Raw genomic sequence first — 17,939 nt, forward strand, 5'->3', positions numbered from 1 at the left:
TCATACTGTATGGAACTGAAGAGAGATGTGTGGCACAAACCTGCTTCTTGTCTCTCTCTGTTCACTACAAGACACTTGGGGAGTGCACCTGTTGTGGTAAGAGAATTGCCTGGTTATCTGTTGGAGCTGAAAGGAGCCTTTGCAGTTCAGAGAGGTGAAAGGGAACAAAACTCATTAGCAAGCCAACAACTGCTCCTCCAACACCAGCAGCAGCCCCTTGTGCTGAGCGGGTGGATGTGTGGAGAAACAGCCCTCAGAGGTTCATGTTGCCAAAGACTTGCTGGTGTGGAGGAGTACTGGCAAAGCCACTGAAGCTCCCTGGAACAATGGGCTGGGATTTCTTGTAGCTCATGTAGAGAAGACAGGGAAGAACACCCTAGGCTTGCTTGTCCTGGTCAGTAGGGAGCAAGGGAATGAATTCAATTCCGAGGAATGCAGCAGGCTGAGGAGTGTCAGACTGTCAGACCCAGATTCAGGCTCAACCAGAGAGGAGGCTGCCTTACAGCACACATCTGAAATGGAAACAGGGGAGATTTTGCTCAGTGGCAGTGCTGCCAGGACTCTGAAAGTATCGAGAAAAGGATGTGTTCTGAAGCCTTAAACTCCAGTAAGATGCTGGCTCCACATTCTCTCCTGAGAGAAGTGTCAGTGAGAAGGATGTGAGCAAAACTCCACTGGAGGAGCTCAGGGAGTAAGCACAGCACTCTGCCATCACCTATGGGAAGGCTGTTGGCACACTTGCCTTGTGCTGACGTTGCAAGCCCAGACATCCCTGCTCCTCGCTGCCACTTTGCTAGAGAGCCGTGTCTGGGGTTGAGCACAGGCACCCCTAGTGAGCTGCAGGAAACATTTTAGTTCTTGTATAATGTGTCTGGGTTGATGGAATATTATTTTTTGGTCCTTTGGCCTACTTGAGTGTTGTTGTTGTTTCATCCTATTGGGAGGACTCAGCAGGTACCCAGGCTGCAAGCATCTTTTCAGTGCCATTCAGCCTGAGGACATCCACAGAACCATCTTTAGATGTGCAACTTTCCTGTTCTTGCTTCAGTTGGGAGTAGTTCTGTGTATGCTGTGTTCTTTCCTTTGTGTTTTTGTCACTGTGATACCCTTTCACTGGTTTAATTGGTTTGACCTAGTGTGATTCTTCCTCCCCCCACCCCAGTTGTAATTCCAAGTTAACTCACTCGAGAGCCCTCAAACCCTTAGCAATCTACTTGACTTTCCTCACTTGTTGCCTTCTCCTTCCTGGTCTGTCAGCTTTTCAGAAATTCATGTGAGCTTCCCCTGCTGTTCTCATTTCCCTCTTGCAGGCATTGTGCTTTCACACTGGAAAAATGAATTGCATAAAACTTGTCTCTGACATCAAAGCAGTGTCTTTGTCTGCAGAAATTGTTAATACCCTGCCCTAAAATGTGAGCCATCGGAGGTCTCAGCTTTTCCAGTGACTTTGCCAGGTTAGCAGTGCTTATTTGCAGACTGCTCTCATTTCTGCAAAGTCAGAATCTCCTGAAGGTAAGTTCTTTCCTCTTTGTTCCTCACCACAAGGAAAGGAGAATCATTTATCATGAGGTCATGTATCTGCTCTTTCAGGTACCTGCTTTGTACTTCATTCCTGATGCAGCCTTTGCTTTGGTATCAAAGCTGATTTGTCCACAGTGGCCTCTTCCTTGGGTTTATTTTAAAACACTAAATGAGTCATAAGAGTACAGCTTTGTTATTTTGAACCATTCTTACTTCTGATCCTTCTTGCTTTGTAGAGCTGAAAGCATTCTGCAATTTCAGAATTCAGTACTTGGAGTATTCTTTAACTCCCCTGCATGCTGCAGTATGGATCTGACGTTCTCACAAGTGCTCTCTCACAAACTCTCACTACAGCTTCAGAGTAACTTTTCCTTTGACCTCAAAGGACTCCCAGATTTCTTTCTCCCATATACACAGAATCATGGAATGCTAGGAGTTGGTAGGGTCCTCCAGAGATCATCCAGTCCAACCCCTGCCAGGGCAGGTCATACAGGGACACATCCATGTGGGTTTGGAAAGGCTCCAGAGAGGGAGACTCCACAACCTCTCTGGGCAGCCTGATCCAGGCCTCTGTGACCCTCGCCATACAGAAGTCTCCTGGTGTTGGGGTAGAACCTCCTGGGTTCCAGCCTGTCCCCATTGTCCCTTGTCCTGTCACTGGGCACCACCAAACAGAGCCTGGCACCTCCATCCTGATACCCACTCCCCAGATATTGATAGACATTGATCAGATCCCCTCTCAGCAATCTCTTCTCCAGACTAAACAGCCCCATTTTAGAGCCATTCAATGTTCTACTCGATGTTCTGTTGATTTTTTTCTCTCCTAGGTATTAGTTTTTATGACTTCCTGTAAAGTAGCATTTGAAATGTTTCTCTAGAAGCTTGCATGCAGAGACCCTTTTGAGTGTCTGTAAGATTTGTGCTGCTTTTTACAGTGCTGGAACTTCTCAGTTCTGACTGTTTGGGTGGTATTGTCAGAAAGAACTGACAGGAGGAATCTGAAATGCAGCTTACCTTGCTGATGGCAGTGTTTGATTTGTATTCATTGCAAGCTGGAATACTTGCTGAGGGTCACACAGACAATAGGCCTGAGGTTTTGTGTCATAACATCACATTTTTAACTACTGGCCTTTATGATGTATGAAGCCAATGCCTGCCATCCTGAACAACTTTGTAAAATACATTATCACCAGTTTGATAGTTGCTGAAGTAGAAGATGGCAGAGCACATCCATTGGCATAAATGTCCTCAGTCTTGCATCCTCATCATTAGGAAGCATCTGGCAGTGTGTTAGGCAAGGGATTTAGATGAGCGGCTTCTGTAGCTGCCCTCATAAATCATGGACTCAAAGCCTTTGTTACTGTGGAATAAATTCCTGTTTGTCAAGTGTGTCTGCTTTCAGGTATTCTGTGCTGAACATGGAGTGATTGCTTTGTTCTGACTTTGTCCTGGGAAAATCTCCACTCTGCTCCATTTCTCTGTCCTGTCTGTTCTTGGCCAAAGGGAGAGCCTTGGATTGAAACAGGCTGTTCTGAAGGCTTGATCATAATTACAGGAGCCGTGGCCTTCCATAATGTTCTCTCTGATCAGTTTCACCCTGAATGATACTGTTGTAAAGGAAGAAAAATTAGTAGTGCTTATCCCCTTGGTATGGAGCTGTTACCTCCCTTTCCACATACATGACCTTGAGCTTGGCCTTTTGTCTTCTCCAGAGGGCAGTCCCCATCTCGAGGTTTCTTCTACATGCAGTCCATGTCCAGTTTGTCATTATCCTCTTTAATGACAATCAAAACTGCCTGCTTTTGACTGGTTTCTAATACACTTCACTGGATATGTGTCATGTCTTGGAGACTCAGTTATTTCTAGCTAACCAAACTAATGAAAGCAGCTCGGGCAGCAGCTCTGTACACCATGCTGTCACCAAACCTCCCTCAGCTTAATCCAGCCCCTCCAGCCCACCATCTGCCAGGCACCTCCTAAAGTGAGCTTTAGCAAAGAGCACTGAAGCACCTGAAACCATGTTTTCTTCTTGGGTACTCTGCAAGTTTGTGGTGTTACCTTAAGAATGGCCATATAGTGAGAGAGGCCTCATTCTTGTTCATGCATTACCAGAAATGTGGCACACAGACCAGCTCTTGGAGAGACATCACAAGCACAGGCTGCAGTCAGGGAAAGTGAGAAGTGTATTACATTGGTGTTATCCTTGGCTGTCCAAGGGAGGGATTACACCCATGGGGCATGTCCAGCAGCACTCAGTAGCTGATGAGTGTACAAATACTAGTGAGCATTCAACAGGGCTTTGTGAAAGCATGCATGCAATCAACAGTGGCTTGTCACTGCCCAGGGAAATGGCCTGATCTGGGGCAGGGTCACCTCAGTTAGCAATTCAAATTGAGCAATGGCACCCTCGAGGCAGGGCCTGCTTCAGTGTCAGTCACTGGAGCTTTGATCCCCCTGTGAGTCCCACCAGCCTGCCACTTCTGTTGCATCTGTGTTGTACACTTACGGCTGTGTCTCTTCTGATGGGCTTTAGCTTTACATCTTGCATCAACCGTCCCTCTTGATGCCTCTCAAATGAAAGAGAAATACCAAGGTTATTCATTAATGTATTTAAACCATTTGCCTGCAACCAGATAGGCTTCACAGATCTTCCAAATGTTAAATGGATTCAGTGTCAAAAAGCAGAGAAGACAGAAGAAATCTTACTGCTAGGTCCCCACATAGTTTGTAGCCTCAAATGAAAGTTCTTGAGTATATGCACCTTGAGTGCAGGTCCTTCAAGTGTGGATGGAGAGGAACCTCAGCTGTGAGCAGATCCTTTACTTTGATTATATGGTTAAAAAGGCAAGAACTTTGCCCAATTTTGCCCAGTTGAACTTTGCTGATGAAGCACAAAAAAGCATGGAGAAAAGGAGACAGACCCCTCCTCCTCAAAAGCCCTTGAAAAGTCCTTCTGTGTCAGGGAAGCGTGAGCCACAGCTGGCCATGAATGTCAGCATTTGCTGAGGGCCATTGCAGCCCAGAGCTGGCGTGGGGGCACCTCTGCAGAGGTGTCTGTGAATACAAGCTCAAAGGAGACCTGGAGCTGCCTCACAGGGCCATCGTGTGCCTGGAGCGAAGCACACAAGGACAAATGCCACACACTGCTCAGTACTCTCCTCTCAGGATAAAGCATTTGCCATCATGCTTACATCAACTGCTGATCTGTGTTCTGAAAACTTCTACTCTGAACTGTGGCTGTTGTTTAGGATTTAGATCTAAAAGTTCAGTGTGGTGCTTTTGTGAGGTGATTAAGATCCATTTCCTCTTAAGAACTGGGCTGAGGCAGTGTCATAAACTCGGGTGATTCACGTTAGATTGCCAAATGCAAGTGATTTTGGTTATCCCTCCCCACTGAAACACTGCTAAAGGAAAACCTTCCACTTGCTTCGCTACCGTTGCTCTGACTGACCCACAAGTGTAGAGGTGAAGCACCCGTGCTGCTCTTGACTACTTGGGGAACAATGTCTTGGACTGATCACTCAGAGGGAGATTTATTAGTAGGGAACTATAAAAAATAATCTACCTACTATCAGAGGGAACAGAAAAACAGCTGTATTTTTATTGTGGGGTGGGTTTTTTGTTTGGTTTGGTTTTTCCCCAAAAAAGGCCCCAGCAGACAGTAGTCCCCTGCCTTATTTAACACTGTAACCAGCTGGCTTTCAGCTAGTAGGTGTGCATTGTGTGTGCAAGGGCTTTGCCTCAGGGTGCAGCACTGCTTTCCACTGTCCCTGCTCAGACACTGTGCTGCTCACCTGCAGCCGCTGCTGGCTGCCCTTTCCTGCACACCGGCTTTGGCTTTGATTTTCACACAGCCAGGTGTGCCCTTTCCAGTGGATTTCTGTGCTTTAACGAGGGTCGTTCCCGCTTCTGTTTTGCAGAGTTACATCCACGGGAGCAGCCAGGCCCAGTTTGTTGCAGAATCCCACATTATTCTTCTGCTGAGTATCCTTCAAACTGGTGATGAACACAGCAAAGGCTGAGAAAGCTGCTGCCAGGTGAAGTTGCTCAAACAGGGAATGCACTGAACTTTGGAGCAGGTATTGTCTTTTGGATTGCTTTTTATGTTTAAATGAATATTCAGTGTTGTTGATATTTGCTGCCGAGTGGGGGTTTTGCCCACTCAATCTGAACAGTTCACTGCCTGAAACCAGTGCCATTTGTTCTTCCATCACCATTCTCTCCTAAAGACTGTGAGGCCTGCTCTCAGTGGGTCAGAGGGAGCTGCAGTCATCATTAGCCACAGTTAAACTGCAATCATTGCATCACAGGATCCTTTCTCTAGAGGGAACAAGAGGGAGAAAACAGCATTTCCCAGTGTGAAGTAGTGGCTGGATTTCAGAGCTGCTCCCTTCTGCTCTCCCTCAGGTGGCTTGGTCCTGCTCTTCCTCCAGCTTCCCAATCTGCCGCCTTCTGCTGCATTTGATGTCTGGAGAGAACAGTTATTATGTCTTCTTACTTTGTTGCATTCATCTGGCAACACTTCTGCTCCCTGTGAAAGCTTATTTGATGCACAGATAGCCATAGAAAACAGAACTGCAAAGCTAGGATGGTATTTTGCAGGGGAACATTCCCTGCTGATCTGGAGTGCCTAGTGGAACCCTAGCAGCTGCTTGAGAGCAGGAAAGGTAAAGCCAGAAGCAGGGTGAGATTCAAAGTAAACAAAACTTTTGTTCATGACATATTTTGTCTGTCTCACTCTGGCATGAAAGTGATGCTGTTTGCTGGCAGAGGCTCTCTCTAAAATGAGACCTTGGCTAACCACATTTAAGCAGCTGCCTGAAAGAATCCTTTCAGTAAGGTCATTCATTGCCACTTGAAAAAGAATTCTCCACAGTTTCGTGTCGTGGCTCAGTAGTATTGAGCTGGGGTTTTGGTTGCACAAAAATGTTACAAGTGACATGAAATCTTGACATTTTAACAGTTATGCATGAAAGAACTGGTATTTTTTTATCCATTCAGTAGTGGTGGTGATTTGTTTATTCAGGAAATGTTGATAGAAAAAGCAGGGATTACAAGGAAGTAGTCAGGCTGATAAGCAGGAGCACACTGACTTCATCCAGTAAAGCTTAAAGGATGCACTGGAGTTTAAACCAAGACATGTCTGCACTGGTAATGCACAGATTTCATCTGGTTGCTTCTTTTCCCTTTCTAGCAGTAAGAACAAGGACAAGAAGGTCACTCCTGGCTAGCTGTTGACATGCAGTGTGATGTTTCTCTGTAAAGTCCATTTTTAGAGAGAAAATAGGAATTCCCATCTCCACTTGCTTGTAGAAGGTGATTCTACCCAGTCTGCTGGAGACTGCATTAAGAGGTGCTGTTTGCTGAGGGGAGTAGTGTGAGGTGAGCTGCACAGTGAGCGTTGCTGTTGTAATGAGCTGTGCTTGACTGATGGGAGCCAGAGAGCCCCTGGAGTGTGCAGCACTGAGCTGTGAGTGTGGCTCTGGCTGGGGAGACACGGTAAGGAAGATAAGGAGTAGGAAGGTTGGAGAGGCTGTGCTGGAAGATTTCTCCCACTCTCATTTCTCCCTTTGGTAGACACCAATCAGTCCTTCTAATGAACATCAGATCCTTCTCCACGGAGAAGTAAAACCTCTTTGTATGTCACGTGCCATGTTTTTGTGCCTTTGCAGCAACAGTGAATCTTTGCCCTCCACAGTGGGCTCAGAGGTTGCAGCAGATACTTCCATTATCAGAAGAGCTTCCGTTATTAAGCAAATTGTTTGTTGTAAAGGCAATAATTCTAAGGCATTATTGTAGGATTAGTCACTACTAACCTGATTGTCTCTCTCTCATTATCACTTTTAAACTTAGGTGACTTAGACACTGATAAAACAGATAAAAATGGAAATGTCTTTTCAGTTTGTTCATCTGAATTCCCAAGGCAGAGTTTAAGGTGACACCTGCCTAGGTAGGCATGAGATGGTGATTGGGAAGGCAAAGGAACTTGATTGATTACAAAGGAAAAAACATTTTTGTGGAGCATTAAAATGCCACCTGCTCTGAAAGACCTTTCCTGTCCCGCAGGGAGGTACAGTAAGTGCCTCTCTGGTGTAAGGCAACTGGACCACAGAGTGAATGTAAAAGGGATGTAGATGCCTGGCTGCCTGTTGGCTCGTGCAGCCACTGAGCAGCAGAAGAGAGGATTTGGAGGCATGGAGATCACAACTCAGAAATGCTGAATACAGAGCTGAAGGGAGGGCTGTGTTGGGTGGTAACCTGTGAATGAGGCTCTGAAGCTGATGTCACTAGAGCTAAAAGGTGATGGATGAGGCTGAAAGCTCAGCATTGATGACTAGAGTTAGAAAGCAGCAACTGAAGGATAGAGTGACAATGTGAGGCAGGCTTTAGGGTAATGATGTGAGACTCCAGGAAAGAGGAAAAGCACCCAGCACAGTGCAGCTGGTGACAGATCTAAAATCATCCCTTATTGTTGTGAGACTGTTCTACCTGAGCAACTGAGCTCACAGCCTGCTAAGAAAATAGGAACCAAAATAGGAACCAACAGAATGATTGCTTGCCAAGAAGGGTCTTAGTGTGTGGTAGCTTGGGGGTTGTTCCTCAGAACCCACCAGCTAAGGGCGATGAGCAAAGCACCAGATTGTGTGCAACACTACATGAGATAACCAAGGAACTAAATGCTGGTTGCCCTCACATCTTGGGACAGTTTTTTCCCCTGACTCAGTTAAGCTAAGAATGAAACCACCAATACAATTCTAAGTGAGGACTGGTAAAACCAAGTTACTGGGTGGTGCTACAGTAGGCTCTTGTCTTAACAGGGTAAGACACAGCTGGATTCAGTCACTTTCTTTCTCAGCCCTTCTTGTTGCAGCTTGCTTGCTTCATGAATATTCCAGCATTTGTAACTCCTGAAAGCAGAGAACTAAACAGTTCTCATGATGTTCTTTCCAGCTCTTTTTCCTGCTTGAAGCATAGCAGTACCGCAGGAGGTTGCCAGTCTCTGCTCATGAATCTTAATCTTAGTGGGCAAGCTAGAAAGCAATTTTTGCCTTTGTCCTAGGCTCTTGGATTCCAGGGTTGGTTTTCTCACGATATTTTTGTAAGCATTTTGTCTATAGCCATTTGTTCACAGAAGTGACCTTACAGTTGGTGCATATATGAAACCGTGCTTGGCTTAGAGGCTTTGTGAGAGTGTCCAATTTAAGGCTTCTGGTAGCCAAGAGCTGGGTTAGAGCTTGCATTTCCTTGACCTTGCCTGTTGACATCTGCCTCCTTCCCCCATCAAAGTTTGCTTTCTTGAATCCCATTAGTCTTCATTTGACTTTCCTGTGTATGTGAAATTTGGAAGTCTCAGACCTGTGTCAGGCTGCTAATCTCTGCTGGAATGTGATGATGTTAGCGCTGACATTTCTAAACCCTTTTGCTCAGGCTTCAGTGAAATTGCAGAACTGAAATTGCAGAGGTCTTGGAGCATTTTTGCTGTAGTTTTTTTTCTAACATGAAAAATTGCTAATCTGAGCTTTGATAAGATTAGTGCAAGCATAATGTGAGAGGATGCAGGTATTGTTTATGAATGCAGCAGGTTTCAGTACCTCCTGTGAATGATCTGTGTGCATAAATAAAAACATCTGATTCTTCTTAGCAGCTGTAAGCATCCTGCTGCCCAGCCCTGGGGTGAGTAATCCCTAGAAATCCAACCTCAAGCAAGGATCAGTTTCTGTTTCCTGAACTTCTGAGCTACAGCCCCCATGACAGACTCCTGCTGCAGCCTGGCACTGGGACCTGCCAGCTCTGCAGAGCAGCTGTTCTGCACAGTAGTAACCATTCCTTCTTGTGTGTACAGTTTCAAACAAGCAGTTAAGGGAATGGTTTCAGATTGTGCTAAATTAGTCAAATTGTTTGGTCATTATATACTTGTTCATGTTTGCACCACTTCTAATGAGGCCATAAAACACTGGCAGTGACTGAAAACTGCTTCTCTGCTGAGTTCTGAAGCACTGTGACACTGAGGAGATGTCTTCTGTGGAAGCAGAGGACCACAAAGCAGTGCAGCTGTTTCGGTTTGCATCAGCCAGCCAGTGGACTGTGGGCAGCAGCACTGAGTGCTTGCTGGGGCTCACAGGTTGCCTTTTCCACAATCCTTTACTCCCAGTAGACAGAACATTGTCAGGTAGTGGAGAACATTCTGTGACTCTCCAAATCTTGTGTGTCCTATTTAACAGCTTCTCCTTTACAGCTTTTTGAACCTTCTTTCCTGTTACTCCTGGGCTGCCCAAAGGAAGCTCTCAGTACACATTCTTGGCATGGGTGAGTGCACTGCTTTGGTAGAGGTTGGGATTTGCAGTTTGATACACAGATACTGCTGTTTTGTGCTCATGGCTGTCCCTTTGGGGCTTCTGAGGTATCCACATCTTTGCTGTTTACCTTGACAATGGCAACCCAGATGCTGCTATCACCATGGGAATGGTGCTCCTGAATGAAGCTGCGACCTCCAAAGGGGATGTTGGGAAAAGGAGAAGTAAGTTATGTACTGCAATTAAGGAGATGCAGAAGACACTGTGGCTCAGAGGCTGGTGCCACCAACATAATGTTGGGGTTTTGATCTTGGGGAACTTTCTATGGCACCAGGTCAGCTGGCAACTGATGGAGAACAGCCATCCCAGAGCGGGAGAAAGATCCTAGCACAGGAGAACAGCCTATCCCCCAGAGGGAAAAGGGCTCTAGGAAGGGAGTCAGCAGGTCTCATTGACAGGGCTTTAAACTAGATTAGAAGTGGGGAGGGGCTGAAACTAGTCCCCCCAGACAGGAGTCTGGGGGTGATAAGCTGGAGTGAGGGGTGAAACCAGCAGCCCAGCTGAAGTGCCTGGACACTAATGCATGAAGCATGGGTAACAAACAAGAGGAGCTGGAAGCCTTGTTCCAGCAGGAGAGTTGTGATGTAGTTGCCATCACAGAGATGTGGTGGGGTGACTCCCATGGCTGGAGCACTGTAATTGATGGCCACAGGCTCTTCAGGAGAGACAGGCCAGGGAGAAGGGGTGGCCCTGTACATCAGGGAGGCTCTAGACACCATGGAACTAGAGATCAAGGATGATCAGGTTGTTGGCCTTCCCTCTAATCCTCACCCACAGGCACTCAAGGCAGACACCCTGGTTGGAGTCTGTTATAGACCACCCAACCAGGATGAAGAGGCTGAGATGCTTTTTGGCTCTTGAATGATACTGAAAGTCATGAAGAACAAGAGCTTGAAGTGTGAAAATTCTTTTCCTTGGTGTTACATGTCCAGAGGAAGGTGGAAGCCCAGCAGGAGGGAGGTGCCAGTCTGCATCCATTGCTGCCTATCTACAAAACCTGAAGACTGATATTGCTATCAAATTAGGAGTGAGAAGTGGTTTGGCTACCAGTGCTGAAAGTTGCAGCAGTGAAATGGTGTAGCCACTAAAGGCAGGTAACTTAGTTGCTGCCCTGCCTGTGCTGTGCCTGCAGCCTCAGCTGGGTGGCTGGGCAGAGCAGGAGATCTTGCTCAAGACATGGTTGGGTTTGCAGAAGCACACACATACCTCAGATCACACTGCCTGTTAGCTCTGATTCACGTGGAATCCGGTATCAGCAGTGAGGTGTTTGCATCCACATTTATTTGAGATGCCAGTTTCTCCTCTCTTGTCTTGAAAACATATTCACCCTGAGGAGCTGTTGTTTCTGAATAGCCACAACTATTGTTCCCATCTGTGTGTGGAGTCCTGTCAGGCACAGCAGACAGAGCAGGAGCAGTTCTGTGCCTGGCCGTGGCACAGTTCTCCATGAATGGCTGACAGAAATAATGCTCTTTGCAGAGGCTCCAGTTGTAAGTCCTATATGTGCTGATGACCAAAGTTCTTTTCCTTCCAGTCATATGCCTGGTGGGGCTGGGTCTGGTGGTCTTCTTCTTCAGCTTCCTGCTGTCCATATTCCGCTCCAAATACCACGGGTACCCATACAGGTAAGCTCTCAGAAGTCTCATTTTATGGAGTGCAGGACTCTGTAGCAGTTTAAGAAAGTTAAGCTTTCAGGTAACGAAGTCTTTAATGTCTAGCAGTGAAGCCTGTGGGAGCTGGAAGAAGCAGGAGTAGTGGTTATTAGTTCAAGCAGACCAGAAAGGGTTGGAAAGCTGCCGTTGCTCATGGGGCAGTGAGTGCAGACCAGCTGTGTGGGTGTGAGCACAGACCTGGGGCACTGCCCTCTGAGCAATGCAGGAGGAAAGGTCTTGAGTTTTATCAACCTTTAGTAGATGCCTACTTGTATAACTTTATAACTAAGATGTACATTGAAGCACCAGGCTTACCATCAGTGCTCCGATTTGTCACTCCAAGTAGCCTCTGCTGTTGTCAGCCACACCAGAGGGGAAAACAGGGTTGGAGTCTTTCTGAATTATACAGCTCCCTGAAGGGAGGTTGGAGCAAGGAGGGAGCAGCCTCTTCTCCTTGGTGGCAAGGCACAGGACCAGAGGGGATGGTTTCAAGCTGCACCAGGGGAGGCTCAGGCTGGATCTCAGGAAATATTTCTGCACTCGGAGGGTGCTTGAGATTTCCATTTACCAGAAGGCCTAATGAGCTTGTTCTGCAGCTTGTGAGCTCCCTGGAGAAGCAGTGCCAAAGAAGGTCAGCCCCAGTACACCAGCAGCTGAGGACAGCCTGAGAGGTGTGCTGGGTGTGTTTTCAGTTCTCTCATCTCAGGGGTGTCCTTGTTGCCTGTCAGCAGCGTGCCCGTATCCCTGTGCAGTCTGCAAACCCTGCACAGCTTTTCTGAGTGCTTGCACCAGGGTTCTCTCACTCAGTGCAGAGTTACTGGGAACCAGCACCAGAACTGATCCTCTGACTCTGCTGCGACCAAATGGAATTTGCTGGTTTCCTAGCTGCGTCCTTTACCTACCTGGTCCTGCAAAGTACTGAATCTTTCAGGGGTTTGGGGTTTTTGTTTCCTGGGTAACTCTGACCCTGTTTTTTGTTGTGTTATTTTAAATAAACATAGTATTGATTCTCTGCCACCATGTCATCTTCACAGTGTGTGTTGAGAGAAGCCTCTTTGGTTTCTGTGCAGAGTTCTGAATTGTAATGAAGTGATTGTGCAAAACAGTAAGGAGGACCAAGTATAAAAACTGTTCATTTCTCTTCCCCCTTTAGTTTCCCATCTTGCATTTTAACTTAGATGAACATCTCTGAACACCTTAGGAGCTTCCAACAAGTACCATGCCCCATCAATCAATCCCAGTGGAGACAGAGCTTAGGATGGGACAGAAGTCTGTCCTCCTACTTTCACTGGTTGTAGATTGCACCTTGAAACTGTGAGTCTCTATATGCCGAATTGTCCTCAGGCTGGTAAAGCTTTGCCTGTTACACCACCACCAAGGCATGGTAACGGTCTCTCAGCACAACTGTTTCTGTCGCTGTGCCTGAACAGCTAGAGGTAACTGACCTGGTTTTAATGCTCCATACACAACCTCAGGCATCTGCTTCACAGGCCTACTTTAAAAAAATAACCAAACAAAAAGACTTTTTTTATTCTCTGGCGCTGAAGAGCCAAGTCAGCCCTCTGTGCAGCTGCATGCGTGGATAAGAAGTGAAACAAAGCCTGCTGTGCACTGGCCTCTACGTGGTGAAGATAAATCAGCACAGAGGAGGATAAATATAAAGCAGGAGGCAAAAACTGGAGAAAGACTTCTTTCCTTTTCTAATGTGCATAAATAAAGGTTCAGGGAGTGCTGTTACTTCTCTGACTCTGGTCCTGCCTTTGTCATTGTTAATTTCTGTTCCAAAGAGAACAGTGGCCAGAGGAGTGCAGGGCTCTCAGGGTGCTCTTCAGAGGGCACATGAAAGGACACTAACATTTGGGTTGCATTTTTTACATCCACCCCAGACATTTTGTAATTCAGTGTTTGATTCTTCCTCCTACAGAACTTTCTTCTTGAAGCTTAGGGTTGAGGGGGAAAAGATGTTTTAATTAAGATGCTGGTAAAATGCAGTGAAGCACTGGAGCAGGAGAGGTGGTGCAGAATGAAGGTCAGCACGAAGGGCAGCCAGGGAGCAAGCACAGTGGAGGTGGATAAGTCAGCATGGAACAGGTTTCTGCTGGAGCCAGCTGTGCCAGGGCAGGGTTTGTCATGCCTGTGTTAATCCACCTTTTTTACAGGAACTAGATGACATTTCTCATTTTGCTTTCATCTTAATTGCTGCCATTAATTGGTGACAGATGATAAAGCAATTTTATTCTACACTGTTGAAGCTCTTCCCCTTTATAATGCTTCCTGGCTAAGACAAGATTGTTGGTATCTGGGAGAATCTTCCCTGGAAGCCTTCTCACCCCAATTTTTAAAGTGAATAAGTGATACATTAGGTACATTCAGTGACACCAATAGAATTGCATTCTATCAACACAGGATTTTATCTGTCAGCTCATACACAGGGGATGACAGATAGACTATGAAGTATAAGCCCACAGCATGAACTCTAAGGGAGCTTTGCTAGTCAAGAAAGAACTTGGAGGGCTCTCTGGAAACCTTACTTCAAGCATTTTCAGTCCAACAAAAGTGGACAGAATTGTAAAGAGTGAGGCAGGGTGGTGGGAAGCAAGCAGAAGGCAGCAGTGCCCTAGCACAGTGCTGTGTTAACGGGAACACTGGGAGGCAAGCACTTGTGGCACTGGTTCCTTTGAGAGCACAGGGAGGCAAAAATGGTATCCACTGTGTACTGACGTTGCAAGAAGTCTCTCAGGTTTACTTTTGGCTTTGGCTGCAGCTTGCTGACTGCCCTGCTCTGCTTTCTGGTTTGCTTTGGAGCAAGCTCCTAGCAGTTTCACTGTTGTCTCTTCCAGCTGTCCTTTCAAGGCTGCCTTGTACTGTTTGCTGGTTTTTTAATCTGAATTTAAATGACCTGAGTACCTCTGAATGCAGTTTCCATACAAGTTTTCCTTAACTGGCCTGCAGTGAGTAGCTTTTAAGGACTTTTTGATACCTGCAATTGAGTTTTTCATTGTCAGATTAACTTCTGTGGCCTTTGCATTTGAATATGGTTGGAAAGAGCGACGTGAAGAGTTTTCAGTTAAAGCATGAAAAGCAATCAGCAAACTGATGCCAGTGAGTTAAATGGAGTAGTTATGTCTTGGAAATACCCTGGTGAATTCTCAGTAAGAACAAGCAGGATTTGCAGAAATATTCCCACTCTTAATAAACATGAGCACTGCTAGCAACTGCTCAGCTGTGCCACCTCGATTTCATGCATCATTAAATGGCTTCACCTCAACTTTATGAACTGGCAAACCTACCACTTGTAAACACCCAAGGTTCACAGTCAAGTCTACAACAAATGGGTTACTTGAAAGCAGCATGAATCAGAATGCTTCTCAAAGATAGAAAAGAACAACCCACAGGAGTCAGAACAAAGCACCTGACATTTAGCCTTTCCAACACTGCCTCTCTGAACGTGGCCAAACACCCTCTTCTGCAGCAGGAAAGCCGCCCAGCCAAGTGGAAGGTGGGAGAGCTGAGTCTCCTCTGGTTATCTAAACCATCGAGCCCACAGACCTCCACATTCCCCTCTGTGTGAAGTGTCCACCTGTAGTCCTGGTTTTTAGCCCTTTAAAGCACAGGAGGTTTGAATTCCAGGTGTCTGGCTGCACAGCAGATCTCTTAGAAGGGTGCTTTTGCTGTGGCAAACACTTGGCTCTCCTCTGAGCAGGACCTTCCTGCAGGGATTGCCACCACCACAGAGGCCTCTTTTGCTTTGGTGGCCTTCCTGTAACCCATGCCATCCCTTACTCCTGCCCGTGCCAGCTAGTCTGGGCAGTTACTCCGGTTATGCCTTCCCCTGCTTTGCATAAGGGCCCCAGGGTTCTTCTTGCCCTTTGCAGCCCTACCGCTCCACCTCTTCTGCTCTGCTTTATGGTGTCTTGGCTTTTAGTGGTTTCCCATGGTAGGCTTGTTCCTTCTTTGTGTCCCTGGCCTCTTCAGCTTGTTCGAAGCCTCCCATACCACGTGGGCTGTTCCCCTTGGCCATACTCTCTTCACAGCTAAAGGTGCATTCACTGGTGGACAAAGTAGGAGACAGTAGCTCTGGTGGTAGAGGATTTATCCAAGAGGCTGCTGCCCTGTTTGTATCTCCTTGTGGTTTTATTGTGCAGTCTTTTACCCCTCCTGAGCCTGCCTGCTTGGTGTGATCTTCAGCCATTCCCACTCTTCTCCCCAATCGTTTTCATCATGAGCATTCCTCTCTCTTCTCTCAGCTCCTTTCCTACATATGGTCTTGCACATCTTCTCTAGAGCTGGGTTCTCCTTTCAGGCTCATGTGCTCAGCATTCTCTCACTCCTGCACTCCACCTTTCCATGCAGTTGTTGCTGGCTCTTCCCTCTCGCTGATCACTTTCCACCCCACATCAGCCAGCCCGTTGCCATCTGCTTGCCTTGCTTTGTGTGTCTTGCCTAACGAGCCTGTCAGCTTCTGCCAGCAGGGAACATCTTTATACAGACACAGCCTTTTAAGCCTCTGACACTTGTATTTATGTTTTATAATGATTAATTAATTATACCAAGGTGGAGAACTGATGAAACTACTACCACATGTGCATGCCAGAGTATACTGCACAGAGATGTCCCATGCAAGGCTGGAGGCAGGGAAGCAGCCCCTCCATTCAGCAGCTGCCTGCTTTTGTGCCTGTGTGGTTAACTCAGCAGCCACACACAAGCCCTGCTGTGTTCCCAGCCCCCAGTTTATCAGGGAGCTGTTCCTGGGTGATTAGAAAGCTCTGGCACACAACACAGATCTGCTTGTGAAGTCGACAGAGGTTTCCTCCAGCAGCAGAGAAACAGCAGCAGCATCTGAAACTTCTTCATTTATTGGAATGCTAAGAGCTGAAGTCCGCAGCCCTCCAGAGCCTTGCCAAGTCCTCCATCCCTGCCCCACTCTGAGGCTACTTCAGCAGCAAAAGCAGAGTGTTTGCAATTGCTCTGAGCCATGCTGGGAGAGGTCCTTCCTGCTGCAAGCAGTAAGAGCAGATGCAGAACCTGATGAGAGAGAGCAGATGTTTCTAGTTGATTTTGCTTTTTGATTTTCTTAATAGGCAGGTTGGAGTTTCAGTCCCTCCAGTTCTGATAACTTTGGTGCTTCCATAGTAATTACTAACTGGAACATAAACCCTCAAGAGATTATGACAGAGATGTCAAAGGAGTGTGTTGAAGTCTGTTTATTCTTGTCAGAGAGCTGTGTTGCTATGTTTTATGTGCATTCCCCAGCATTTAATTGTGTTTTCTTTCCTTTCAGCTTCTTAATTAAATGAATTCAAGAGGCACTCCTGTAGAGCTGCTCGCTGTGAACATCAGCTGCGACCGATGCTGCCTGCCCACCAATGTTCCTTGTGTTCAGGAGTCCTTCCTTGGTTCCTCTGGTCTTGTGATAACTTCTGTAGTATGCTGATAGAGAACTGGATGTGGTTTTATGCAGTGACTTTGTAATTTATAGAAACATAAACCTCTCCTTGGGAAGTCCTAAAGAGCTGTGAATAGGTGGTGTGGTCAGGACTGTAAATAAACTTCATTGCAATGGGCTTCTGTTTGAAAGCTTTCTCATTAACCTGCATGGAGGTTGTCATGGAGTCACTTCACTTGGGAAAGACCTTTAAGAAACTCAGGTCCTGCCCTTAACTTAGCATGGCCAAGTCCACCAGTACACCATGACACTAACCCCCACAGCTACACACCTTTCAGCTGCCTCCAGGGGTGGGGTGTCATCCTCTTCTCCAGGTATCCTGTCCCAGGGCTCTACACCCCTTTCTGTCAACAGATATCCCCCAATGTCCAATCTAAGCCTCCCCAAGCACTTAGGACTTATTAGCTGGGAGAGGAGAGCAGCACCCACGTGACTACACCCTCCCTAATGCAGTAGTTCTGGATGCTGGAGAGAGTCAGCGCTCTCTGTTGGACTCTCTTTAGCAGGTGCCTGTCTCTCTTGAATTGGAGAGCCCAAAACTAGACACAGTACTCCAGGTGTGGTCTCAGCAGGGCAGAGTAGAGAGGGAGAAGAATCTCCCTAGGCTTGCTGTACACACTTTTCTTGATGCACCCCCAGGATCCCATTGGCCTTCTTGGCCACAAGGGCAGATTGCTGTCCTATGGAGAACTGGCTGCCCACCAGGACTCCCAAGGTCTTGCTACATGGAGCTGCTTTCCAGCAGGGCAGCCCCAACCTGTACTGGTGCCTGTTTGGTCTGAAGCCAGAGAAAACACCTGAAAGCACAAAGAACTTTCCCTGCCCTTCTGCTCTCACTCAAAACAATTAATGAATGAAAATTAATCCATCTTACTTTTCAGTTCCCCTTGTCCTTTCAGGAACAAGACCTCTTCTCCAGCCCCTCCTAGGTCAACCAGCAGACTTGAGCCTAGCTCAGAGCTCTCA

General features: G+C 46.8%; 1 protein-coding gene across 2 annotated transcripts in view; it reads left to right on the forward strand.

Moving 5' to 3' along the window:
• Window positions 1-16,864, forward strand: part of TUSC3 (tumor suppressor candidate 3) — a 36,601-nt gene extending 19,737 nt beyond the window's left edge. For both annotated transcript variants that reach the window (XM_054163228.1, XM_054163221.1), the window contains exons 6-9: window positions 5,442-5,505; window positions 9,965-10,039; window positions 11,410-11,500; window positions 16,809-16,864. In XM_054163228.1, the coding sequence (XP_054019203.1) occupies window positions 5,442-5,505; window positions 9,965-10,039; window positions 11,410-11,500; window positions 16,809-16,824 (246 nt within the window). In that variant the 3' untranslated portion in view covers window positions 16,825-16,864. The remainder of the gene's footprint in view (window positions 1-5,441; window positions 5,506-9,964; window positions 10,040-11,409; window positions 11,501-16,808) is intronic.
• Window positions 16,865-17,939: the final 1,075 nt, after the last annotated feature.

The sequence above is a fragment of the Dryobates pubescens genome, chromosome 1 (assembly GCF_014839835.1).
Source record: "Dryobates pubescens isolate bDryPub1 chromosome 1, bDryPub1.pri, whole genome shotgun sequence".
Taxonomy (NCBI): domain Eukaryota; kingdom Metazoa; phylum Chordata; class Aves; order Piciformes; family Picidae; genus Dryobates; species Dryobates pubescens.